This window comes from Entelurus aequoreus, linkage group LG14 (genome assembly GCF_033978785.1).
Source record: "Entelurus aequoreus isolate RoL-2023_Sb linkage group LG14, RoL_Eaeq_v1.1, whole genome shotgun sequence".
NCBI lineage: Eukaryota > Metazoa > Chordata > Actinopteri > Syngnathiformes > Syngnathidae > Entelurus > Entelurus aequoreus.
The window spans coordinates 48,814,744-48,842,073 of record NC_084744.1 but is presented as its reverse complement, the minus strand read 5'-3'; the positions used below and the strand labels follow the sequence as shown (position 1 = coordinate 48,842,073).

The window sequence follows — 27,330 nt, the reverse complement described above, 5'->3', positions numbered from 1 at the left end:
AGGCTAGAATTAAGGTTTTAGAATGGCCTTCTCAAAGACCTGACTTAAACATGTGGACAATGCTGAAGAAACAAGTCCATGTCAGAAAACCAACAAATTTAGCTGAACTGCACCAATTTTGTCAAGAGGAGTGGTAAAAAAATGCAACCAGAAGCTTATGCCAGAAGCTTGTGAATGACTACCAAAAGCACAATATTGTAGTGAAACTTGCCAAGGGACATGTAACCAAATATTAACATTGCTGTATGTATACTTTTGACCCAGCAGATTTGGTCACATTTTCAGTAGACCCATAATAAATTCATAAAAGAACCAAACTTCATGAATGGTTTTTGTGACCAACAAGTATGTGCTCTATCACGAAAAAATAAGAGTTGTAGAAAGTATTGGAAACTCAAGACAGCCATGACATTATGTTCTTTACAAGTGGATGTAAACTTTTGACCACATACATGCATGCAATACAAACGTCGATAGATAGATGTTAAAAGATATCATATGCTACCATCTAGTGGTGGTTTGTAGTTTGTCATTTTCAAGCGCTGTCCATGAACATTGTTTGTTCTTCTTTCCTATTAGCACAAATGAGGTCAACTATAAATGAGAAATTAGACACGATCACCATGAATTTAATATAATGTAATTAACATATAAAAATGAACATTTAAAAAAAGGTCCAGCGACCACGGTATCATTCACATTTTGACAGTTCTGCTATAAGCGATAGATTTATCTTAACTATGAGTATTTTTACAGTTTGTGTAGTATTTAAAACATGTTTAGAGTAGTTTATTCATGTCTTTAAAATAAAGCTTTGAAGCCAGGCGTGAAGTGGTCGCGGAGTGATGACGTCACTGTACAACTTCACGACCACTATGGCGTCCCATGCGAGCGAGCTGGAAATCGCAAAGAAGAATTTAACTGACGCAATCGGCGAGAATGTGAAACAGTAAGTAAAATTCTCTTACCGTTTGTGGATTCGATGTTTACGTTTACTCGCTTGGTTTGCATGTAGGAATTGAGTGACATTCGGAGGCTGCTTGTGAGTTAGCAGGTGGCTAGCTTTTGCTAGTGATGGCGGCGTTCTCCTAGCAACAGTTATTGCACTCTAAATGAGTTTATTTATCGCCTCAAAAGTGTGCAGTTTTTTTAATCGCAAATACATCATATGCGTTTTTGATATTATTAAATATTATGGGGCGTTTGGTAGAGTGGCCGTGCCAGCAACTTGAGGGTTCCAGGTTCGATTCCCACTTCCGCCACCCTAGTCACTGCCGTTGTGTACTTGGGCAAGACACTTTAACCCCACCTGCTCCCAGTGCACTATGTAAAGCGCTTTGAGTCACTAGAGTTTGATTGATTGATTGATTGATTGATTGGTTGAGACTTTTATTAGTAGATTGCACTGTACAGTACATATTCCGTACAGTTGACCACTAAATGGTAACACCCGAATAAGTTTTTCAACTTGTTTAAGTCGGGGTCCACGTTAATCAATTTATGGTATAAATATATACTATCAGCATAATACAGTCATCCCACAAGATAATCATCAGAGTATATACATTTAATTATTTACATTATTTACAATCCGGGGGGTGAATATGGAGGGTTAGGGCGGGGGGGTTAGGGTTGGTTGATATCAGCACTTCAGTCATCAACAATTATATCGCCTGAGAAATGGACATTGAAACAGTGTAGGTCTGACTTCGTAGGATATGTACAGCGAGCAGTGAACCGCTAAGAAAGCATAAGAACAAGTATATAATTTGATTATTTACATTTGATTAATTAATTACAATCCGGGGAGGTGGGATGTGGTGGGGGGAGGGTGTTAGTTTAGGGTTGTACTTGCCTGGAAGTGTTCTTTTAGTGCGGTTTTGAAGGAGGGTAGAGATGCACTTTCTTTTACACCTGTTGGGAGTGCATTCCATATTGATGTGGCATAGAAGTAGAATGAGTTAAGACCTTTGTTGGATCGGAATCTGGGTTTAACATGGTCATTTATGTTAAATAAGTAGTTTGACATGTACTTCGGTATCAGGGAGGTGTAGCGGATTTTATAGACTAGGCTCAGTGCAAGTTGTTTTACTCTGTCCTCCACCCTGAGCCAGCCCACTTTGGAGAAGTGGGTAGGAGTGAGGTGTGATCTGGGGTGGAGGTCTAGAAGTAACCTGACTAGCTTGTTCTGGGATGTTTGGTGTCTAGATTTGAGGGTTATGGAGGTGCTGGGGTACCAGGAGGTGCATGCGTAATCGAAAAAGGGTTGAATGAGAGTTCCCGCTAGAATCTTCATGGTGCTTTTGTTGACCAGAGAGGAGATTCTGTAGAGAAATCTTGTTCGTTGGTTGACCCTTTTGATTACCTTGGTTGCCATTTTATCACAGGAAAGATTAGCCTCTAGAATGGAACCTAGGTAGGTGACCTCATCTTTCAATCAATCTTTCCTGGTGATAACAATGTCACCCACTTTAATAGTGAAGTCACTGACTTTCTTAAGGTTGATTTGGGACCCAAATAGGATGAATTCCGTTTTACCTAAGTGTATGGATAGCTTATTGTCAGCAAGCCAGGTGCAAATACTACAGAGTTCGGCACTGAGGATTTTTTTCCACCTGTAACTTGTCCTTGCCGGATACCAGCAGGGCCGAGTCATCCGCAAGCAGGAACAATTCACAGTCGCATGCTGATGACATGTCCTTTACCTATATTAGGAACAGTAAAGGCCCTAATAAGTTGGTAGAGTGGCTGTGCCAGCAATCGGAGTGTTGCTGGTTACTGGGGTTCAATTCCCACCTTCTACCTTCCTAGTCACGTCCGTTGTGTCCTTGGGCAAGACACTTCACCCTTTGCCTCTGATGGCAGCTGGTTAGCGCCTTGCATGGCAGCTCCCGCCATCAGTGTGTGAATGTGTGTGTGAATGGGTAAATGTGGAAATACTGTCAAAGCGCTTTGAGTACCTTCAAGGTAGAAAAGCGCTATACAAGTATAACCCATTTATCATTTATAATATACTGCCTTGGGGGACTCCACAGCTTACTGAGAGGGGGGGCACGGTGCCATTCACCTCTACCACCTGTTTCCTCCCCTCCAAGTAAGATTGCATCCAGCTCGATGAGGTTTTATCAAATCCGATTGCTCTGAGCTTATCCAACAGTATAGCGTGGTTAACGGTGTCAAAGGCCTTCTGAAGAGAAAAGCACTATATAAATATAATTCACTTCACTATATATATTGTTAATGTTGTACAACGTAAATTTAGGTGCCAACCCGTTTGCTTTCTGAATGTGCGAGTTCCCTTTGAAGCTATCAGTTTGTTCAAGTGATAGAATATTAAACAGTGGTATTTGTTCCCGTTATACACACAACAAACACGCATTATTGTTGATTTAATATGTATTTATTTAATCAATCAATCAATCAAAGTTTATTTATATAGCCCTAAATCACGAGTGTCTCAAAGGGCTGCACAAGCCACAACGACATCCTCTGCTCAGATCCCACATCAGGGCAAGGAAAAACTCAACCCAATGGGCTACAATGAGAAACCTTGGAGGGGACCGCAGATGTGGGGACCCCCCTTGGGCGACCTGTGCAATGGACGTCGAGTGGATCTAATTAATAGTGTGAGAGTCCGGTCCATAGTGGGGCCGGCAGGAGATCATTTTGAGTGGAGACAAGTCAGCAGCGCAGAGACGTCCCCAACTGATGCACAGATTAGTGGTCCACCCCGGGTCCCAACTTTGAACAGCTAGCGCGTCATCTATCTGTGGTCACCTAATAACCTCTCCATGAAGGAGAGGGGGGCAGAGCAGAAAAGAGACGGCAGATCAACTGGTCTAAAAGGGGGGTCTAGTTAAAGGCGAGAGTATACTAATGAGTTTTAAAGGCCTACTGAAATGCAATTTTCTTATTTAAATGGGGATAGCAGGTCCATTCTATGTGTCATACTTGATCATTTTGCGGTATTGCCATATTTTTGCTGAAAGTCGACGATAAAGTTCGCAACTTTTGGTCGCTGATAAAAAAAGCCTTGCCTGTACCGGAAGTAGCAGACAATATGCGCGTGACGTCACAGGTTGTGGAGCTCCTCACATCTGCACATTGTTTACAATCATGGCCACCAGCAGTGAGAGCGAATCGGACCGAGAAAGCGACAATTTCCCCATTAATTTGAGCGAGGATGAAAGATTTGTGGATGAGGAAAGTGAGAGGGAAGGACTAGAGGGCAGTGGAAGCGATTAAGATAGGGAAGATGCTGTGAGAGGCGGGTGGGACCTGATATTCAGCTGGGAATGACTAAAACAGTGAATAAACACAAGACATATATATACTCTATTAGCCACAACACAACCAGGCTTATATTTAATATGCCACAAATTAATCCTGCATAACAAACACCTCCCCCCCTCCCGTCCATATAACCCGCCAATACAAATCAAACACCCGCACAACACACTCAATCCCACAGCCCAAAGTACCGTTCACCTCCCCAAAGTTCATACAGCACATATATTTCCCCAAAGTCCCCAAAGTTACGTATGTGACATGCACATAGCGGCACGCACGTACGGGCAAGCGATCAAATGTTTGGAAGCCGCAGCTCATGCGTACTCACGGTACCGCGTCTGCGTATCCAACTCAAAGTCCTCCTGGTAAGAGTCTCTGTTGTCCCAGTTCTCCACAGGCCAATGATAAAGCTTGACTGTCATCTTTCGGGAATGTAAACAATGCAACATCGGCTACGTGTTTGTGTTGCTGCAGCCGGCCGAAATATACCGCTTCCCACCTACAGCTTTCTTCTTTGCTGTCTCCATTGTTCATTGAACAAATTGCAAAAGATTCACCAACACAGATGTCCAGAATACTGTGGAATTTTGCGATGAAAACAGAAGACTTAATAGCTGGCCACAATGCTGTCCCAAAATGTCCTCTACAATCCGTGACGTCACGCGCAGGCGTCATCATACCGAGACGTTTTCAGCAGGATATTTCGCGGGAAATTTAAAATTGCACTTTAGTAATCTAACCTGGCCGTATTGGCATGTGTTGCAATGTTAAGATTTCATCATTGATATATAAAGTATCAGACTGCGTGGTCGGTATTAGTGGGTTTCAGTAGGCCTTTGAGATGGGACTTAAATGCTACTACTGAGGTAGCATCTCTAACTGTTACCGGGAGGGCATTCCAATCGTGTCGTTCAAAACCGTTTTAATACTCAATCAATCAATCAATCAATGTTTATTTATATAGCCCTAAATCACAAGTGTCTCAAAGGGCTGCACAGCCAGCACTTCATCCATTACCAATACTAATGTTTGTGATTTGTTTTGTGTCTGTCCATGCAGTTACTGGGCCAACCTGAAACTGTGGTTCAAGCATAAGATCAGCAAGGAAGAGTTTGACATTGAGGCACGGCGCCTTTTGGCCCAGGAAAATGGTTTGGAGTGCAAATGTAGCTTTGAAATAGTGTATAATGCGACACGTTACTTTCACTTTCCCTCTGTGCAGTCCATGTTCACAATGATTTCCTTCTGGCCATACTCACACGATGCCAGATCATCGTCTCCACACCAGGTAAGTTGTAGTATGTTTGTTATTCTTTTAATTATGGTCAGGTTATTTTTTTATGCCGACACAATGTTTCAATGCTAGCTTTGAGCTGGTTAGCTCAGCTGGTAAAGGCGCAAAATATAGTATAACTGCACAAGACATGCAGTGTGGCAAGTAGAAAAATGTAATGTGAATGTTGCGCCACTGTGATTTATTAAAAAAAATCCCATTTGTGGTTGAATTTGGCTTTATAATATTGACTTGGATTGATCTGAATACTAAGCATACTTGTTAAAGCTACATTGGTCAGATTTGATTTAAATGTATATTCAAATCCATTTTTAAAGAATATGTGCATCATAGCAAATCATGCAATGATGTCATATCGACCACGCCCCCACCACCACTGGTATTTTGGAAATTTAGGGGGAACCCTGATATTAAGAAATTTAAAAAAGTCTTACATTACAGTCATGCTCCGTCAGATATGTTTTGTAATGTTATTCTGTGATATTTGCAGCTACAAAAAAAATGCTAGTACACCAATTTAGGAATATGGGGGCTGGTGGTAGGGTGCGGGGGTATTTTATAACATGGGTCAGCATGGTGGTACAGGGGTTAGTGCATGTGCCTCACAATACAAAGGTCCTGGGTTCAATCCCCGGATTCGAGGTCTTACTGTGTGGAGTTTGCATGTTCTCCCCGTGACTGCGTGGGTTCACTCCGGGTACTCCGGCTTCCTCCCACCTCCGAAGACATGCACCTGGGGATAGGTTGATTGGCAACACAAAAAATTGGCCCTAGTGTGTGAATGTGAGTGTGAATGTTGTCTGTCTATCTGTGTTGGCCCTGCGATGAGGTGGTGACTTGTCCAGGGTGTACCCTGCCTTCCGCCCGAATGCAGCTGAGATAGGCTCCAGCACCCCCCGATAGGGACAAGCGGTAGAAAATGGATGGATGGATGGTCTGTTAATTTCAACAGAAACTATTAATGCTATGCTTTGAAACAACTGTGTCCAAAGTACAGCTGCAGGGTACATGTTTGGCCTGCAGCTTGTTTTATATTGACATGAAAATTACCGTATTTTTTGGACTATAAGGCGCACTTAAAATCCTTTCATTTACTCAAAAATCGTCGGTGCGCCTTATAACCCGGTGCGCCTAATGTACGGAATAATTCTGGTTGTGCTTACCAACCTCGAAGCAATTTTATGATAAGTGTGACCAGTGGATGGTAGTCACACATAAGAGATACGTGTAGACTGCAATATGATGCCAGTAAACAATACCAAAACTTTAAATGTTCAATTGAGAATAAAGAACATTACACACAGCACTCAAAAATTTGTCAAAATGTTTTAGTATGACTTTGAAGCCGCACCGCTTGATGGATTGTCGGCCCCATTACGGCTACCGTAGTCAGAGATACAAGTATTACTATGGTGTGTGTATAAGGATCGCAAAGTGGCACCCATTAGCAGACATTGTCTGCCGTTTTGTTTCACAATATTATGCAAAACCGACTTTTCTTACCTTCTGGTACCTGCTGATGTGTATTTGAGATCTGCATAAGTCCTGAAAATTTGCGCAGGTCCGCCACTGTAGTCCGTGGCGATGCCATAGTCGATAAGCTTCTTCTTTTTCACTATCTTCTTGTTACGGGACATTCACCCTCTGCTGTTGCCATTTCTAATATAAAGTAGCGTAACGTTCTAACTTATATTTCGCTATTGAAGCGCTAAAAACTACCAGTGTAGTGAGTTTACATAATTCACCCACGGAACTTTAGTTATTAGAGAGTTCCGGTCGGACAGTTTTTCACGGGACACATTTACGGCGTTGTTGCACCAGTGGGCCACGGATGAGGGCATGCTGCTCCGTTGTTGATTTAAGTAAAGTCTGAATGTCATTAAAACAGTTAGCTCCATCTTTTGGCACTTCTTCCACTCCCGTCCTTGCACGCTACACCGCTACAACAAAGATGACGGGGAGAAGACGCTGCCGAAGGTGAGCCACGTAAATAAGACCGCCCACAAAACAGCGCATCCTGAAGAGACTGTCAGAAAACGACTTGAAGATGGTCTGTAAAACATTATCCATGCAACATTTTGACCAAGGAACCACCATCACATGTTACGTGGACCACAAGGAAATGTTTTAAATTTAGAAATAATAATATAACCCCTTTAATGCGCCTTATAGTCTGGTGTGCCCTATGGTCCAGAAAATACGGTAGATAAATTAATCACAGGGCTGGGCGATGAAACAATATCAATATATATGGCGTTCCACATCATCGATACAAATATAAAATGTGTTTGATAAAACGATTGATTAAGGTTTTTTTTTCTTGTTCGCCGAAAGAAAGCGAAAGTTGCAAAGCAAGGTTGGTTGCATGAACAAAGGCACTCGCTCTTTAGTAACCGAACAACGCAGGAAGTGATCAGTGGGAGTGACAAGCAAACAGCCAAGCTGCAGTGTTTCCCACACATTCATTTATTTGTGGCGGCCCGCCACGAAAGAATTACGTCCGCCACGACTCGGATTTTCTTAATTTTTATTTTCGGGATTTGAATGCATTTATTTTGAAAGGACAGCTGTAGAGAGACGGGGGAGGGGGGAGAGAGGGTGAGAGGGGGGATTGACGCGGAGCAAAGCGACTGTCAGGTGGGATCGAACTGGGTCGCCGCAGCGGGTGCTCTACCAGGTGAGATAGGTTATAGCTGCATCGCTCGCGGCTTGTCATATATTTAACGTTAATCCGCGATTTCACCGAGCGTTTCACTGACGGTAAGCAGCCTGACGCTGCTTCATTAACACAGCGCTCGCTGTTTGACTCGGGGGCCGGGGCAGACGCACGCAGTAACAGTCACCTGTTACCATACCATGAGCTAACGTGTCCAGGTTATAACCCTGTTGTCAATAAACACACGTGGAGACTGTGCTTCAGATACTAATACTAATTTGATACTGTAGTAGTTATCTTTTGTGTATTCATAATGTAAAATGGATGGATGGATGGATGGATGGATGGATGGATGGATGGATGGATGGATGGATGGATGGATGGATGGATGGATGGATGGATGGACGTTTAAAACAAAACTGTTATTATTAATTAGTAATTATACATTTTTTGAGCCTTTTTAGAGAAAATCATATCATTGTAGTAAATTATGCAAATTACTCGATGATGTAGTTGATGAAATAACTGAAAACATGTTTTATATTCTAGTTTCTTCAAAATAGCCACCCTTTGCTCTGATTACTGTTTTGCACACTCTTGGCATTCTCTCGGTGAGCTTCAAGAGTCACCTGAAATGATTTTCACTTCACAGGTGTGCTTGAAGCTCATGAAGAGAATGCCAAGAGTGTGCAAAGCAATAATCGGAGCAGTGGCTATTTTGAAGAAACTAGAGTGTAAAAAATGTTTTCAGTTATTTCAACTTTTTTTCTTAAGTACATAACTCCACGTGTGTTCATTTATAGTTTTGATGCCGTCACTGACAATCTACAATGTAAATAGTCATAAAAATTAAGAAAACTCATTGAATGAGGAGAAGATGTGTCCAAACTTTTGGCCTGTACTGTACATTGGATTGGTTTTAGCATATTTGATGTACAAAATATATCAAAGTGGCCACCATGCATCCTTAAATTCTTGGAAAAAGTTTACAGTTTCTGTAACTATACTGTTACCTGGCTGCCTCATTTCAAACTGAAAACAACAGAAACAAAAAATATGTATCTTGTAACTTATTTCAATGTCACACTGAAATTAAACTGGTCATTTCCCTTAATTTACACATAAAGTAAAAATGTACAATTGTCCAAAAAGTCTTGCTCAGCTGAGGAATCAAGATTCAAAATAACCATAGAAGTCTTGAACAATACGTTTGAATACAAACTGTTTATATATGCACGTATAAAATACATATAAAGTCATGATAGGCTCATGATGAACACAACTGGCGGTTGTATAAAAGGACTTCTGATAGCACTTTGAGCATTGCTATTGTGTGTACAATTTAATTTGATTTACTTCCTTTTGTGACCTCCAGAGGGCGCTGGACAACTACAATGGCAAAGTGGCTCTGCTTCAAAGCCAGGAAAACCCAAAGGAAAGAAGAAATGTTCTTCCAGACAGAAATTTGATGTAAGACCTTTTTTTCTTCTTTCCTCTGTATAAAACCTATGTTTGCTTTGTGGGGTGTGGCATTTTCATGCTAATATTCGGCATCGTGTCATACATGTGTATACCCTCAGCATCGTTTCCAGCCTCAGAACCCTCTGAGCGCAGCGCAACCGTTCAGCCCTCGGGAGGCGGCCGGTGAGGATGAAGAGCTGCGTCTCAGTGCCCACACTCTGTTGCTGCCCACCCGGGGCCAGCTGGAGGCCCGCATGATGGTGACGGCGTTTGAACTGGGCTTGGATAACATCACAGAGGACTCCATCACTGCGATGACCTGCGCCGTGGAGGTGAGTGGAAACAGCTGATTGTGTGCATTAAAATAATAGTTGATAAATTCCAACTGCGGCTAGATGTTTGATGTGAACGTACCTTGCTGTACCACAAGAGTGATTACAGTAGATCCGCGAGTTACGAACTTAATTTGTTCTTGAACATGGTTCGCCAACCAAAACGTTCATACAGTTAAACAGATTTCCCCATTAGAAACAATGTAAACATGAATAATTGGTTCTCGCCCTGACAAGAGTCTCTATTTTGTATTAGGCTAGATGAGGCAATTCCTGAAGGAATTGCATGTGAATGCTTAACTGTTTGTTAGGTTAATTGTTCTATGTCAAAAGATGGTATTTAGGAATGGCAGCATAGTGTTTGTTAGATGTGTCCTAATCCGTTATTGATCAGTGTTTCCCATAAACTGCCAAGATACCTGTGGCGGTGGGGGCGTGGCTATGGGCGTGGTCACCATGACATCATCGAGTAATTTGCAAAATTTACTACAATATGGTTTTCTCTAAAAAGGCTCAACAAATGTATACTTACTAATTAATAATAACAGTTTTGTTTTAAACGTCCATCCATCCATCCATTTTACAAATTAAATTACAACACTTTATGTACATATTTATATACAGATTTGAACAATAAGTTATTCACTGAAATATATTTATTAATTGTGGTTCTTACAAAAAATATATCTTATAAAAATATAAAAGCTAAAATGTCTCTTAAAGCTCTGCCCCTTTAATTAGTGCATACTAAATAATTTAACTTTAGCCTACTACTACAACTATATTATTTACCAGCAACATAAAGTGAAACAGAGGCAGAGGGGTCCTGCCATAGTCAGTAACAAATAAACAGAAAACAGTAGTGGTGGTAGATAGACACAAAGTTTCATCAAACATCTGATCCACTGAACAAAGAGCTCCAAAAATCTTGATCCTACACTTCTCTTTTGTAAAGTAAATCTGAACAGCCGATATGGGCATCTACATCAACTATATGATTTGCCTGAGAAGCTTGACAGGACACAAAAAAAAAAAAATTAATTAAAAAAAAAAACATTATATTTTTTTGTCGCGGCCTTAATTCTTTTGTGGCGGGCCGCCACAAATAAATGAATGTGTGGGAAACACTGTTGATATCGGTCTGATATCAGAAAGAAAGAAAAAAAATCAGATTATATTAGCTTGCATCGAAAATGTTCGCTGTGATACAGTGTTTACCAGTACAAAGTAGGGCTGCAACTAACGATTAATTTGATAATCGATTAATCTGTTGATTATTACTTCGATTAATCGATTAATAGTCGGATAAAAGAGACAAACTACATTTCTATCCTTTCCAGTATTTTATTGGGGAAAAAAACAGCATACTGACACCATACTTATTTTGATTGTTTCTCAGCTGTTTGTACATGTTGCAGTTTATAAATAAATGTTTATAAAAAAATAAAATTAAAAAATTGCCTCTGCGCATAGCATAGATCCAACGAATCGATGACTAAATTAATCGCCAACTATTTTTATAATCGATTTGAATTGATTTAATCGATTAGTTGTTGCAGCCCTAGTACAAAGCTCAACAGCAAGTTAAAATGATCAAAGTACATAAATAATGAATATTATTATAAATGTGCCTGTTACTACATTACCTGTATACATGCATCATGTATATAAAACCCTAATGGAGGTGTTTGGATGTTTTTTAAGGGCTCGATAGGCAGAATTGAACGACTCCAATAAGCTCCATTGTAAGCAGACTTTTGATCAAATTTATTTAATATTTAGAATGCATTAAAAAAAAAATCCATGTCTTTCACATGACGTTTGGCGCTTTTTAAATGGTTATTAATCAGATTTTATGGGCAGAATAGTGGAGCTTCCATTGGCTGCTCTGTAAGCTGACTTTTATTTATGTTTATTTAATATTTAGAATGCATTAAAGAAAAAATGTGTCGTCATGTCTTTAATAATGATTGTGAACGATAGGCAAAATAAAATAAATAAAAAAGTGCAGCTCCCCCTTAACAGAACAGCTTGAATAAATAAATGTCTATATTTGTCACAATTAAAAGTTAGTGAAACACTAACGCACGATCCAAAATAAATGTTGGCTTTGATTAGCTCTCATTTTTCATGTCCGTACATGCACAGATTTCCACGGCGTGTGCTCACCCACAGAAGATATAGTCGTGTACGAAATGATTAAATAATGGCTGCAATGGCCGTGCAGAGTTTAATCAGGGTAGCCGAACCATAAATCACTCCAAACACCTCCCTTGCACCGTGGTTTGAACTAGGAATAGGGCTGGTCACACTGATCGAACACGAGCGCCTTCCAAGCATCAACATAACCGTGACATTACAGCTTTAACAGCTAAATGTCCTCCAATAAGCACACAATGTTGGTTTTTACTTGTATTTTAGTGAAATAATTTACAAAGGTAAACATGCTAGGCTATAGGCTACTAAGAGCAAGCAGCTACACAACAGCTAAGCATACAAGCTACACATTTAGTAAGTGTCCTTCATTGAACAAAAAAATGCAACATTTTTCATTATAAACAAGTATCAAGTAATTACAGTTGTATGCTACTAAGTCTACAAGGCAAAAGCGTATTCGAAATTATCCAGTAACAAATGTGTTACTGGATAATTAAAACGGGGCGGTATAGCTCGGTCGGTAGAGTGGCCGTACCAGCAACTTGAGGGTTCCAGGTTCGATCCCCGCTTCCGCCATCCTAGTCACTGCCGTTGTGTCCTTGGGCAAGACACTTTACCCACCTGCTCCCAGTGCCACCCACACTGGTTTATAATTTAGATATTGGGTTTCACTATGTAAAAGCGCTTTGAGTCACTAGAGAAAAGCACTATATAAATATAATTCACTTCACTATAATGCTAACAGGACAGCTTTAGAGGGGAGTTTGGTGCCGTTTAGAAAAAGTGTGTTTGGGCAACTCTCATTTTCCTATCGAGCGTGTCAAACATGGAACACAATTCCTGTGAACATAAGGGAACTAGCAACACAGGCAGCATTTAATAAGGCCTTGAAAAATTGGCTGTTTGGAAACCTAAACTTTTATCATAATTGATAGGCTACTGGTATAAATTAAACTATATACTATGAAATATGTATTTTATCAATTGTTTTATGTATTCATGAAACGCAAAAGGTACATTTGTACAGTAGGTGTTTACAGCAGCATGCACCTAAAACTTAGAATTTGTATTTTTTTATATTGTGAATCTGTGTACCTGTTTTGAATGTGTTTGTCTCAATATTAACTTCAACTTGCCAGGGGACGAGAGATGGAAATTAGCCATTGGCTATAATCTCACATATTTACATGTCAAATGTTCATTATTATTTATTGTCCCTTTTTAAATAAACTAAATCTCAATCTCAAAAAGGTCTGTTTTACCCATCCACGCTCAAAAGAGTTTTTCAAAAGCTCAGTTTTGAAGGACAAAACCTAAGTGGCCGCAAAGACAAGAGGCCAAATGCATAGAAAGATACTAGTAGTGTGGGAAAAAATCGATTCGAACTCAAATCGCGATTCCAACGTTGATTCAGCATCGATTCTCATTTTTTTTAAATCGATTTTTTTTTTTTTTTTTTCCCCATTTTTTTTCCCATTTTTTTTTTTTTTTTTTTAATTAATCAATCCAACAAAACAATACACAGCAATACCATAACAATGCAATCCAATTCCAAAACCAAACTTGACCCAGCAACACTCAGAACTGCAATAAACAGAGCAATTGACGGAGACACAAACACGACACAGAACAAACCAAAAGTAGTGAAGCAGTATCAATATTAGTTACAATTTCAACATAGCAGTGATTAAAAATCCCTCATTGACATTATCATTAGACATTTATAAAAAAATAAAAATGAACAATAGTGTCACAGTGGCTTACACTTGTATCGCATCTCATAAGCTTGACCACACACTGTGTCCAATATTTTCACAAAGATAAAATAAGTCATATTTTTGATTCATTTAATAGTTAAAACAAATGTACATTATTGCAATCAGTTGATAAAACATTGTCCTTTACAATTATAAAAGCTTGTTACAAAAATCTGCTACTCTGCTTGCATGTCAGCAGACTGGGGTAGATCCTGCTGAAATCCTATGTATTGAATGAATAGAGAATCGTTTTGAATCGGAAAAATATCGTTTTTGAATCGAGAATCGCGTTGAATTGAAAAAAATCGATTTATAATCGAATCCTGACCCCAAGAATCGATGTTGAATCGAACCGTGGTTCGCAGCCCTAAAAGATACCCTTATTTTTGTGGATATGGTCATCATGTTTAAGTACATTTTTTGATTAATTAATACGACGGGGCTGACAGGTGTCTTTACCTACCAGACTGAGCAAAGCCTAATTCCAAGCTGTGTTTTATTGCAGCACCACTTGAAAGATGTTTTGACTGCTGTAATTTCCCGGAGGAAAGCGTATCGTTTACGGGAAGGTCGTTTCCCTTACGCCTTTGGCAGTGATGTCACACCGCAGCCTTATCTAAAGAACAGCCTGGCTGCATATCACACAGTCACTGAATGGTAGGAGCAATGTTGACACTCTCAATCATAGTTTGTGTTCCACTGCCATTTTTAATATGTCTTGTCTTTTTTTGAATTTAGCCCCCCTCCGAGTGCGTCTCTACCAGCCGGCCCACTGCCTCAAATTTCCCCAGATGAGGCAGAGCAGCAAGCCGTTCACTTGTTGGCTTGTTCTGCACACAGCTTCCACATGGCCCTCCCACCCGTCACCATGTTTGACCTCCTGGAGGCCTTACAGGTCAGTCTCTCATACTGTACACCTTTGTTAGCTTCTGAAGCAAAGTTTAGGGTGACATAACCACATCTTATGATAGCATACATCATGGGTGTCAAACTTTGCCCTGCCGTGTAATTTCACTTGGCCCTTGAGGCGATATCAAATTAACACTAGAGCTGGCCCAACGATTATATACAGCCGCGGTAACAGCGCATTCACCGCTAATTCTCATAATTGCCAACCCTCCCGGGAGACTCCGAAACTTCAGTGCCCCTCCCAAATATTGTCACGTCTGATTTTCATCCAGTCCAACGAGTGCTGGTCCAGTCACATATGTGCGGCTTCTTGCACGCACACACAAGTGAATGCCATGCATACTTGATCAACAGTGATACAGGTTACACTGAGGGTGACCGTATAAACAAGTTTAACATTGTTAGAAATATACGCCACACTGTGAACCCACACCAAACAAGAATGACAAACACATTTTGGGAGAACATCCGCACCGTAACACAACATAAACACAACAGGACAAATACCCAGAATCCTTTGCAGCACTAACTCTTCCGGGACGCTACAAGGTGCGTGTGTGGGGGATGGGGGGTTTGGTGGTAGAGGGGGGGGTGGTATTTTGTAGCGTCCCGGAAGAGTTAGTGCTGCAAAGGGTTCTGGGTATTTGTTCTGTTGGGTTTATGTTGTGTTACGGTGCGGATGTTCTCCCAAAATGTGTTTGTCATTCTTGTTTGGTGTGGGTTCACAGTGTGGCGTATATTTCTAACAGAGTTAAAGTTGTTTATACGGCTACCCTCAGTGTAACCTGTATCGCTGTTGATCAGCTGTGCGTTGCATTCACGTGTGTGTGCGTACAGAAGCCGCACGTGTCTTGTGTCTGGGCTGGCACGTTGTTAGAATGGATGAAAAGCGGACGTTAAAGGCAATGCCTTTAAGGCACGCCCCCAAGTCTCTGGTCCGGGTGGACTACGAGATATAATGACTGATGAACACCTTCGTTCGATAATGAAGGTTGCCTCAGCTCAAAGCCTGAGCTCCGACATTAATGAACTAGTATCCAAGAAAAGATGGCAGGTATCAGGCTTGGGCACATCAGATTAGATCAGTGTGTTGCAAAATGAGCAGTTTAAAGTCCTGAATGGTTGGTTTATTCATTGTTATTTTATTTTAAAATGTATTAGCCTGTGGAAATATTTACCTCAGAAGGCTGCAAATAAAAAGGGGGCATTCAATGTTTTTTAAATTGTATTTGATATGCCATTGATATTTTTTTAATTATTATGATTATTATTTGAAACTCGATTTTGCGTGTCACTATAAAGTTATATAAGCCTTGCTTGTTCAATATTCAATGCAAAACTTGTTTGGGTCCCTATTAAAAGGTTAATTTGTTCAACCTTGGCCCGCGGCTTTGCTCAGTTTTAAATTTTGGCCCACTCTGTATTTCAGAGTGGGCCAAATCAAAAATGATTTGTTGTCCGTAATGATATTCATTTGTCGTATTAAACAGTATGGAGTTGGGCTTTAAAATGTTTTGGGGTTTTAAGGACTTGTTTGTCCTTTCAGTACCATTATTTTCCGGACTATAGAGCGTACTGGTATATAAGCCGCATCCACAACTAGGGCTGGGCAATATGACGAAAAAGTATATCTCAATATATTTTTGCTTAAATTCGATATATATCTCGATATATTTTTCGGTGAAAATATACATATAAATATATACATTTTTGAGTGATATTCACTGAAATTGAACTGAATGACAACTGTACTGTAAACAGTCAGTGGCACTTTTATTAACCCAGTTAGTCAAGATGGGTATTTACAGCACAGAAAAGAAACTGTTTTAGTACAGAATTAAGTAACATAAATAAAATAGAAAAATATTAGTTTTAGATAAATAATAAAATAAATAACATAACGTATTTTTCGGACTATAAGTCGCAGTTTTTTTCATAGTTTGGCCGGGGGTGCAACTTATACTCAGGAGCGACTTATGTGTGAAATTATTAACACATTACCGTAAAATATCAAATAATATTATTTAGCTCATTTACGTAAGAGACTAGACGTATAAGATTTCATGGGATTTAGCGATTAGGAGTGACAGATTGTTTGGTAAACGTATAGCATGTTCTATATGTTATAGTTATTTGAATGACTCTTACTATAATATGTTACGTTAACATACCAGGCACGTTCTCAGTTGGTTATTTATGCGTCATATAACGTCCACTTATTCAGCCTGTTGTTCACTATTCTTTATTTATTTTAAATTGCCTTTCAAATGTCTATTCTTGGTGTTGGGTTTTATCAAATACATTTCCCCCAAAAATGCGACTTATACTCCAGTGCGACTTATGTATGTTTTTTTTCTTCTTTATTATGCATTTTCGGCATGTGCGACTTATACTCCGGAGCGACTTATACTCCGAAAAATACAGTAGCAATACAACATGTATCAAACTCAGATAAAAAATACATTTGCAGGCATGTACTTTTTAATTCCCAGTCGACGTTGTAATGGACTGTCACACACGTACGGTTCTGTGGTCCTACTAGAAGTGGTCCGCGCACAGTAACTGACTTGACTTAATTGTGCGGCTATGATCTTCCTCACTTCGTCGTACATTTCGCTTGAATATTCTCTTTTCTCTTTTCCGACACTCTCGTCATTTGGGATGTCTGTTGTGATTTCCCTTCCTGGTTGGCTGACCCGCCCTATCTTGCCTCTGATTGGCCTGTCCGTAATGTTTTGCCCTAATCTTAACCAATCGTGACTCATCATTTTAAACCAACCAACCAATCATGGATTTCCTAATATGTAAACCAACAAATCATTGATCTTTCCCATATATTTTGTCCCCTGCCCGTGGAACTGCACTAGTCCAGTTCTCTCTTTATCTTCTCCCTCGCTCTTCTTTTGTAGCATGTAGCTTAGCTAACCGCTACATGGGTCTAAAAAGGCTACTGGGAAATGTAGTTAAGCTACGTAGCTGGTGGTGGCACAGTCAGGCTCCATATTTGCTTGTGTGTTGTTGTTGTGGGTCAGTGCAGCGGGGGGGAGATGACATGCACCGCTTGGAAGGGGGAAGGGGAGGGGATTAATAGCCCATGGAGTATTGCGGGGGAGAACACAACAAATAAGCGGCGTTTGGTCATTTTAACGTGAAAACAATTATATTGATATTACGATATTTTCTTAATTCATATGTTGTTTAAAAATATATCAACGTATCTTACAAACTCGATATATATCGCCCAGCCCTCCCCACTCCTGTGTTTTTCCATAAAGGCGCACTGCTGATGAGCGAATGTATTTTCATACACAAGGTGCACCAGATTATAAAGTGCATTAAAAGGGTCATATTATGATTTTTTTTCTGCATTTGAAACACTTCCTTGTGGTCTATATAAAATGTAATGGTGGGGTTTCCCCTTAATGTAATTGAATGTGGCGCACCGCCATAGCATTTTTATTACCGCCACACCTTGGAAAGAAGTTACTTTTTTTTTACTTGAAGATAAATTAAAGGCCTACTGAAACCCACTACTACCGACCACGCAGTCTGATAGTTTATATATCAATGATGAAATCTTAACATTATAACACATGCCAATACGGCCGGGTTAACTTATAAAGTGACATTTTAAATTTGCCGCTAAACTTCCGGTTCGAAACGCCTCTGAGGATGACGTATGCGTGTGACGTAGACCGGGGAACACGGGTATGCCTTCCACATTGAAGCCAATACGAAAAAGCTCTGTTTTCATTTCATAATTCCACAGTATTCTGGACATCTGTGTTCGTGAATCTGTTTCAATCATGTTCATTGCATTATGGAGAAGGAAGCTGAACAAGCAAAGAAGAAAGTTGTCGGTGCGAAATGGACGTATTTTTCGAACGTAGTCAGCCACAACAGTACACAGCCGGCGCTTCTTTGTTTACATTCCCGAAAGATGCAGTCAAGATGGAAGAACTCGGATAACAGAGACTCTAACCAGGAGGACTTTTGACTTCGATACACAGACGCCTGTAGAGAACTGGGACAACACAGACTCTTACCAGGATTACTTTGATTTGGATGACAAAGACGCAGACGTGCTACTGTGAGTATGCAGCTTTGGCTTCTAAACATTTGATCGCTTGACCGTATGTGCGCAACTTTTTTTTGCGTATGTACGTAACTTTTTTTAAATATATAAGTTTTATGAACCTTGGGTTAGGTGAACGGTCTTTTGGGCTGAGTGATTGTGTGTGTTGATCAGGTGTTTGAATTGTATTGGCGTGTTCTATGGAGCTAGGAGCTAGCATAGGAGCTAGCATAACACGTACCGTACCGTACGTGCGCGTCACGTACGTAACTTTTTAAAAATATATAAGCTTTATGAACCTTGGGTTAGGTGAACGGTCTTTTGGGCTGAGTGATTGTGTGTGTTGATCAGGTGTTTGAATTGTATTGGCGTGTTCTATGGAGCTAGGAGCTAGCAGAGGAGCTAGGAGCTAGCATAACAAACACGCAGGTGTTATTATGCAGGATTAATTTGTGGCATATTAAATATAAGCCTGGTTGTGTTGTGGCTAATAGAGTATATATATGTCTTGTGTTTATTTACTGTTGTAGTCATTCCCAGCTGAATATCAGGTACCGTGAGTATGCAGCCTTGGCTGCTAAACATTAGATAGCTTGACCGTATGTGCGCGTCACGTACGTAACTTTTTAAAAATATATAAGCTTTATGAACCTTGGGTTAGGTGAATGGTCTTTTGGGCTGAGTGATTGTGTGTGTTGATCAGGTGTTTGAATTGTATTGGCGTGTTCTATGGAGCTAGGAGCTAGCAGAGGAGCTAGGAGCTAGCATAACAAACACGCAGGTGTTTTTATGCAGGATTAATTTGTGGCATGTTAAATATAAGCCTGGTTGTGTTGTGGCTAATAGAGTATATATATGTCTTGTGTTTATTTACTGTTGTAGTCATTCCCAGCTGAATATCAGGTCACCCCCGGCTCTCACAGCATCTTCCCTATCTGAATAGCTTCAACTCCCCACTAGTCCTTCACTTGCACTTTACTCATCCACAAATCTTTCATCCTCACTCAAATTAATGGGGAAATTGTCGCTTTCTCGGTCCGAATCTCTCTCACTTCATGCAGCCATCATTGTAAACAATAGGGAACTTTGCGTATATGTTCAACTGACTACGTCACGCTACTTCCGGTAGGGGCAAGCCTTTTTTTTATCAGATACCAAAAGTTGCAATCTTTATCGTCGTTGTTCTATACTAAATCCTTTCAGCAAAAATATGGCAATATCGCGAAATGATCAAGTATGACATATAGAATAGATCTGCTATCCCGTTTAAATAAAAAAAATTCATTTCAGTAGGCCTTTAAAGTAATATAATATATTGTAGCCCCCAGAAGAAATCACGCAAAGTCAGATGCTATTTTTAATATTTATTACCAATCTTATGATAACTACCGTAATTTCCGGACTATAAGCCGCTACTTTTTCCCCTCGTTCTGGTCCCTGCGGCTTATACAACGGTGCGGCTTATTTACGGCCTGTTCTTCTCCGACACCGACGAAGAGGATTTCGGTGGTTTTAGTACGCAGGAGGAAGACGATGACACAATGATTAAAGACTGACTTTTCATATACCGGTAGGCTGGTTATTTTGATAACGTACAGGCGAGCACTTTGTATTACTTTGCACCGTTGTGTTATTTGTACTCTGCACGAATGCTGCTCGCCATGTCAAAGATGTGAAAGTTTGATTGAATGATTGAAAGATTTATTGTTAATAAATGGGACGCTTTGCGTTCCCAAACAGTCATCTCTGTCCCGACAATCCCCTCCGTGGTAGCAGGAACCCCTATATACTACGGTAATTACACATCAAAACCCCGCGGCTTATAGTCGGGTGCGGCTTATATATGGAGCAATCTGTATTTTCCCCTAAATTTAGCTGGTGCGGCTTATAGTCAGGTGCGGCTTATAGTCCGAAAATTACGGTAATGGCACAAGTCCAACAGGTTTTACCGTATTTTTCGGAGTATAAGTCGCTCCGGAGTATAAGTCGCACCGGCCGAAAATGCATAATAAAGGAGGAAAAAAACATATATAAGTCGCACTGGAGTATAAGTCGCATTTTTGGGGGAAATTTATTTGATAAAACCCAACACCAAGAATAGACATTTGAAAGGCAATTTAAAATAAATAAAGAATAGTGAACAACAGGCTGAATAAGTGTACGTTATATGACGCATAAATAACCAACTGAGAACGTGCCTGGTATGTTAACGTAACATATTATGGTAAGAGTCATTCAAATAACTATAACATATAGAACATGCTATACGTTTACCAAACAATCTGTCACTCCTAATCGCTAAATCCCATGAAATCTTATACGTCTAGTCTCTTACGTGAATGAGCTAAATAATATTATTTGATATTTTACGGTAATGTGTTAATAATTTCACGCATAAGTCGCTCCTGAGTATAAGTCGCACCCCCGGCCAAACTATGAAAAAAAACTGCGACTTATAGTCCGGAAAATACAGTATCTCACGTATACACACTTTCTTCTCCGTGAGTCCGTGCTTCCTCGCCGGACACGCAACAACACTTCCTCATTCTCCACCAATGACCTTTTTAGGCACGAACGGTGTGTTTACAGACATGGGAAAAACTGACATTAAATCCAAACCACACAATCATTAAACATTACCACTAGTACGTCAATACAGTTTGAATGGATATATATATAGCCTATTATTTGCGCACTATTAACAAGTGATGTACCGAAAACTCGACCACCGAAAAAAGACTGATTACCAAAAACAGGACGGCCGAACCCGGATGTAAACAAGACGCACGTCATTGTCTGGAGCGTTGTCAGTAGGGTTGGGAATTGATAAGATTTTTTTGCTTCCGATTCCACTTTCGATTCTGCTTAAAGATTCGGTTCTTTATCGGTTCTCATCGTATCTTTTTTTTTTTTTAAAGATAACAAATAGGCGGTTTAACATCAATTTGGTTTAGTCTAGAGCCAACATGACCTTACAAAGCCCCCAGTGAGGTCTTAAAAGGCACATAGCATAGAAAAACTATTTTGAAAATAGATAAATAAAAAATTCTGAAAAATTTAACAAAAGCAAACATGTGGAAATTACACAAGAATGTAACATTTTTTAAACTTTTAAGGATCTTTGTCATCTGCCTGGAAAATATGCCATGTTTGTTTGCTTTAAACAGCAGGAATTCACATTCCAGCTGCACCTGCATTGAGCGAACTTGTCCAAAAAGATGGTGCCATAGCATAAATAACACACCAATTCAGTGATTAATTAAAACTGTTTGTAATATGGCTGTTAACAAAGAAAAATCTGTATATTAGTTTCACCGTTTTATAACCTGCAGGGTTCAAAGCGTAGGGGGGAAAAAAGTAGCAGCTTGTAGTCTGGAATATACAGTACTATGATTCCTGCTAATATACAAACCCCGTTTCCATATGAGTTGGGAAATTGTGTTAGATGTAAATATAAACGGAATACAATGATTTGCAAATCCTTTTCAACCCATATTCAGTTGAATGCACTACAAAGACACAATATTTGATGTTCAAACTCATAAACTTTATTTTTTTTTGCAAATAATAATTAACTTAGAATTTTATGGCTGCAACACGTGCCAAAGTAGTTGGGAAAGGGCATGTTCACCACTGTGTTACATGGCCTTTCCTTTTAACAACACTCAGTAAACGTTTGGGAACTGAGGAGACACATTTTCTAAGCTTCTCAGGTGGAATTCTTTCCCATTCTTGCTTGATGTACAGCTTGAGTTGTTCAACAGTCCGGGGTCTCCGTTGTGGTATTTTTGGCTTCATAATGCGCCACACATTTTCAATGGGAGACAGGTCTGGACTACAGGCAGGCCAGTCTAGTACCCGCACTCTTTTACTACGAAGCCACGTTGATGTAACACGTGGCTTGGCACTGTCTTGCTGAAATAAGCAGGGGCGTCCATGGTAACGTTGCTTGGATGGCAACATATGTTGCTCCAAAACCTGTATGTACCTTTCAGCATTAATGGCGCCTTCACAGATGTGTAAGTTACCCATGTCTTGGGCACTAATACACCCCCATACCATCACAGATGCTGGCTTTTCAACTTTGCGCCTATAACAATCCGGATGGTTCTTTTTCTCTTTGGTTTGGAGGACACAACGTCCACAGTTTCCAAAAACAATTTGAAATGTGGACTCGTCAGACCACAGAACACTTTTCCACTTTGTATCAGTCCATCTTAGATGAGCTCAGGCCCAGCGAAGCCAACTGCGTTTCTGGGTGTTGTTGATAACGGTTTTCGCCTTGCATAGGAGAGTTTTAACTTGCACTTACAGATGTAGCGACCAACTGTAGTTACTGACAGTGGGTTTCTGAAGTGTTCCTGAGCCCATGTGGTGATATCCTTTACACACTGATGTCGCTTGTTGATGCAGTACAGCCTGAGGGATCAAAGGTCACGGGCTTAGCTGCTTACGTGCAGTGATTTCTCCAGATTCTCTGAACCCTTTGATGATATTACGGACCGTAGATGGCGAAATCCCTAAATTCCTTGCAATAGCTGGTTGAGAAAGGTTTTTCTTAAACTGTTCAACAATTTGCTCGCTCATTTGTTGACAAAGTGGTGACCCTCGCCCCATCCTTGTTTGTGAATGACTGAGCATTTCATGGAATCTACTTTTATACCCAATCATGGCACCCACCTGTTCCCAATTTGCCTGTTCACCTGTGGGATGTTCCAAATAAGTGTTTGATGAGCATTCCTCAACTTTATCAGTATTTATTGCCACCCCACCCCCCCTCCACACTCCTGATTGTAAATAATGTAAATAATTCAATGTGATTATCTTGTGTGATGACTGTATTATGATGATAGTATATATGATAGTATATATCTGTATCATGAATCAATTTAAGTGGACCCCGACTTAAACAAGTTGAAAAACTTATTCGGGTGTTACCATTTAGTGGTCAATTGTACGGAATATGTACTTCACTGTGCAACCTACTAATAAAAGTCTCAATCAATCAATCAAATTTCCCAACTTCTTTGTCACGTGTTGCTGGCATCAAATTCTAAAGTTAATGATTATTTGCAAAAAAAAAATGTTTATCAGTTTGAACATCAAATATGTTGTCTTTGTAGCATATTCAACTGAATATGGGTTGAAAATGATTTGCAAATCATTGTGTTCCATTTATATTTACATCTAACACAATTTCCCAACTCATATGGAAACGGGGTTTGTAGTTTCCGACTAATAGCGGTATCAGCCAACCCTCAAATCTCCAATATTGGTATCGGGCTACAGTACTATGATACCTGCTAAAATAGTTTCTGACTACCGTATTTTTCGGACTATAAGTCGCAGTTTTTTTCATAGTTTGGCCGGGGGTGCGACTTATACTCAGGAGCGACTTATGTGTGAAATTTTTAACACATTACCATAAAATATCAAATAATATTATTTAGCTCATTCACGTAAGAGACTAGACGTATAAGATTTCATGGGATTTAGCGATTAGGAGTGACAGATTGTTTGGTAAACGTATAGCATGTTCTATATGTTATAGTTATTTGAATGACTCTTACCATAATATGTTACGTTAACATACCAGGCACAATCTCAGTTGGTTATTTATGCGTCATATAACGTACACTTATTCAGCCTGTTGTTCACTATACTTTATTTATTTTAAATTGCCTTTCAAATGTCTATTCTTGGTGTTGGGTTTTATCAAATAAATTTCCCCCAAAAATGCGATTTATACTCCAGTGCGACTTATATATGTTTTTTTCCTTCTTTATTATGCATTTTAGGCCGGTGCAATTTATATTCCGGAGCGACGTATACTCCGAAAAATACGGTAATAGCGGTATCAGCCAACCCTCAAATCTCCAATATTGGTATCGGGCTACAGTACTATGATTCCTGCTAAAATAGTTTCTGACTAATAGCGGTATCAGCCAACCCTCAAATCTCCAATATTGGTATCGGGCGTGAAAAAGGTGTATGAGACACTCCGACTATGAACTTAAAGAGTTTTGTGGGACTTAAAAAGCATATTTAGTGTGAAAATGTGTCAGTTTCCACATGGTATGACCATTGGGATGTTCAAATTGTGATTTCTTACTGTTTGAATGTCACACTGTATCCAAATATCAACATTCATCCTGTCCTGTCTTAAATTTGACTTGCATGGGTTTAATGTTTGTCTGCTTGCAGGTTCACCACGGAGTGATGCCCTCCCACACCATGTACGCTCTGAATATGGAGCGCATCCTGTCGCGCCTCTGGCACCCCAGCCATGAAGAACTGGAGCAGGACCACGTGCACAGGCAGCGTCTCGCTGCCAAGGATGCGGTGATGATCAGCTGAGACCTCCATGGATTCTGTGTGCATAATAAGTGGCACATAAACTTTGTCCAGTGCTGAAAATAGTTTGGAAGTATTGGGTTTGGAAAACTGCACCTGTGTTGCATAGCAAGACGAACAAGGGACCAAGATGAAACAAAACAGTTGGTGGACACACGTCAGCTCCATCCTAGTCAAGCCAGCAGATTGTCACTCGGTGAGAATTGTTTAAAGTGGTTTGTTTCAGCCCCTTCCAGGAAGGCCAGTGCTCCTCTTCATGTCACTGTGGCTCATATAAGTTAAAGGGCAGAGTTGTAGTTAAAAATGTCACACGCAAAAGACAAACATATCGAGTCATATGATGTACAAAACCAGTGAAGTTGGCACTTTGTGTAAAACGTAAATAAAAACAGAATACAGCTTGTATTCAATTGAATAGACTGCAAAGACAAGATACTTAACGTTCGAACTGGTAAACCTAATGTTTTGCAAATATTAGCTCATTTGGAATTTGATGCCTGCAACATGTTTCAAAAAGGCTGGCACAAGTGGCAAAAAAGACTGAGAAAGTTGAGGAATGCGCATCAAACACTTATTTGGAACATCCCACAGGTGAACAGGCTAATTGGGAACAGGTGGGTGCCATGATTGGGTATAAAAGCATCTTCCATGAAATGCTCAGTCATTCACAAACAAGGATGGGGCGAGGGTCACCACTTTGTGAACAAATGCGTGAGCAAATTGTTCTCAACTACAACATTTCTCAACGAGCTAATGCAAGGAATTTAGGGATTTCACCATCTACGGTCTAATATCATCAAAAGGTTCAGAGAATCTGAATATATCACTGCATGTGAGCGATGATATTACGGACCTTCGATCCCTCAGGCGGTACTGCATCAAAAAGCGACATCAGTGTGTAAAGGATATCGCCACATGGGCTCAGAAACACTTCAGAAAACCGCTGTCAGTAACTACAGTTCGTCGCTACATCTGTAAGTGCAAGTTAAAACTCTACTATGCAAAGCGAAAGCCATGTATCAACAACACCCAGAAACGCAGCCGGCTTCACTGGGCCCGAGCTCATCTAAGATGGACTGATGCAAAGTGGAAAAGTGTTCTGTGGTCTGACGAGTCCACATTTCAAATTGTTTTTGGAAACTGTGGACGTCGTGTCCTCCGGACCAACCAAAGAGGAAAAGAACCATCCGGATTGTTATCGGCGCAAAGTTCAAAAGCCAGCATCTGTGATGGTATGGGGGTGTATTAGTGCCCAAGGCATGGGTAAGTTACACATCTGTGAAGGCACCATTAATGCTGAAAGGTACATACAGGTTTTGGAGCAACATATGTTGCCATCCAAGCAACGTTTAATGGACGCCCCTGCTTATTTCAGCAAGACAATGTCAAAACACAGCTTGTTTGCTCCAACTCCCCCTCGCTCTGTTGCGAGTTTCTTGTGATTACATGTAACGTGTTTATGTGTGCATTGCAAATGAGGTTTTTTCCCTTGGACTCAGTCTGGACCCCCTCTTGTGGGTCCAGCCTTTGACTGATATTTTTTTACTCTTCCCCCCTTTCCCAATATCACCTTTTTCCCACCTTTTTTTTTAAGTAGCGCTGTAAAAATGGCTGCGCCGTTGGCGGTCTCATCATGTCTCCCTGTAACGTTGTCTGCTCTTAGTGGGACTGTGCCGAAAATTTACTTTTCAGTTCTTATGTGTCTTGTGCATGTTTAGAATTGACAATAAATCATCTTGAATCTTGAAGCCACGTGTTACAACAGCGTGGCTTCGTAGTAAAAGAATGCGGGTACTAGATGGGCCTGCCTGTAGTCCAGACCTGTCTCCCATGGAAAATGTGTGGCGCAGTATGAAGCCTAAAATACCACAACGGAAACTCCTGATTGTCGAACAACTTAAGCTGTACATCAAGCAAGAATGGGAAAGAATTCCACCTGAAAAGCTTCAAAAATTGGTTTCAGTTCCCAAACGTTTACTGAGTGTTGTTAAAAGGAAAGGCCATGTAACACAGTGGTAAAAATGCCCCTGTGCCAACTTTTTTGC

At 40.2% G+C, this 27,330-nt stretch overlaps 1 protein-coding gene across 1 annotated transcript; it reads left to right on the top strand.

Annotated features, from left to right (window-relative positions):
- Window positions 1-820: 820 nt before the first annotated feature.
- On the top strand, window positions 821-27,330 carry tada1 (transcriptional adaptor 1). The gene is made up of 8 exons (XM_062070707.1): window positions 821-949; window positions 5,350-5,441; window positions 5,513-5,578; window positions 9,616-9,710; window positions 9,821-10,033; window positions 14,453-14,604; window positions 14,686-14,842; window positions 25,136-27,330. The coding sequence occupies exons 1-8, from the start codon at window positions 846-848 to the stop codon at window positions 25,286-25,288; spliced, it is 1,032 nt and encodes a 343-aa protein (XP_061926691.1). The 5' UTR covers window positions 821-845; the 3' UTR covers window positions 25,289-27,330.